Source organism: Merops nubicus, unplaced genomic scaffold (genome assembly GCF_000691845.1).
Source record: "Merops nubicus isolate BGI_N331 unplaced genomic scaffold, ASM69184v1 scaffold3404, whole genome shotgun sequence".
Lineage (NCBI taxonomy): Eukaryota > Metazoa > Chordata > Aves > Coraciiformes > Meropidae > Merops > Merops nubicus.
In genome coordinates this window covers 1-389 of record NW_008603425.1, presented here as the reverse complement: position 1 = coordinate 389, position 389 = coordinate 1, and the positions used below count along the sequence as shown (strand labels likewise).

The window sequence follows — 389 nt, the reverse complement described above, 5'->3', positions numbered from 1 at the left end:
GGGCCGTCCAGCTCTGTGCCAGGCTCCCTAGGGCAGGGGTGGAGTCCCCATCCCCAGAGGGGTTTCCAAGCCGTGGAGATGTGGTGCTGAGGGACAGGGGTCAGTGGTGCCCTGGCAGTGCTGGGGGGGAACAGTTGCCCTCAATGATCCGAAAGGCATCTTCCAAGCACAGCAGTGCCTTGACTGGGTTTCCCAGTCTCCAGCTCACCTCTCCGCTTCCCCGCCAGGTCGGCTGGTTCCCCTCGACGTACGTGGAGGAGGAGGGGGTGCAGTGACTGCGGGGAGGTCCCATGGGAAGTCGTCGAGCACCCAGAGCGAGCTGCTGCAGACCGCGCACCTTGTCCCGGCGGCTCGCCGCGAGGCCGGGGCCCCCCCCGACTGCTCCCGCG

The 389-nt window shown here is 67.9% G+C and overlaps 1 protein-coding gene across 1 annotated transcript in view; it reads left to right on the top strand.

Moving 5' to 3' along the window:
* VAV2 (vav 2 guanine nucleotide exchange factor) overlaps nt 1-275 on the top strand; it is a gene marked incomplete at its 5' end in the record, with an annotated part of 23,723 nt that extends 23,448 nt beyond the window's left edge. The window contains one exon of the mRNA XM_008938636.1: nt 228-275. Coding sequence (XP_008936884.1) covers nt 228-275 — 48 coding nt within the window. The remainder of the gene's footprint in view (nt 1-227) is intronic.
* Between the last annotated feature and the right edge of the window lie 114 nt (nt 276-389).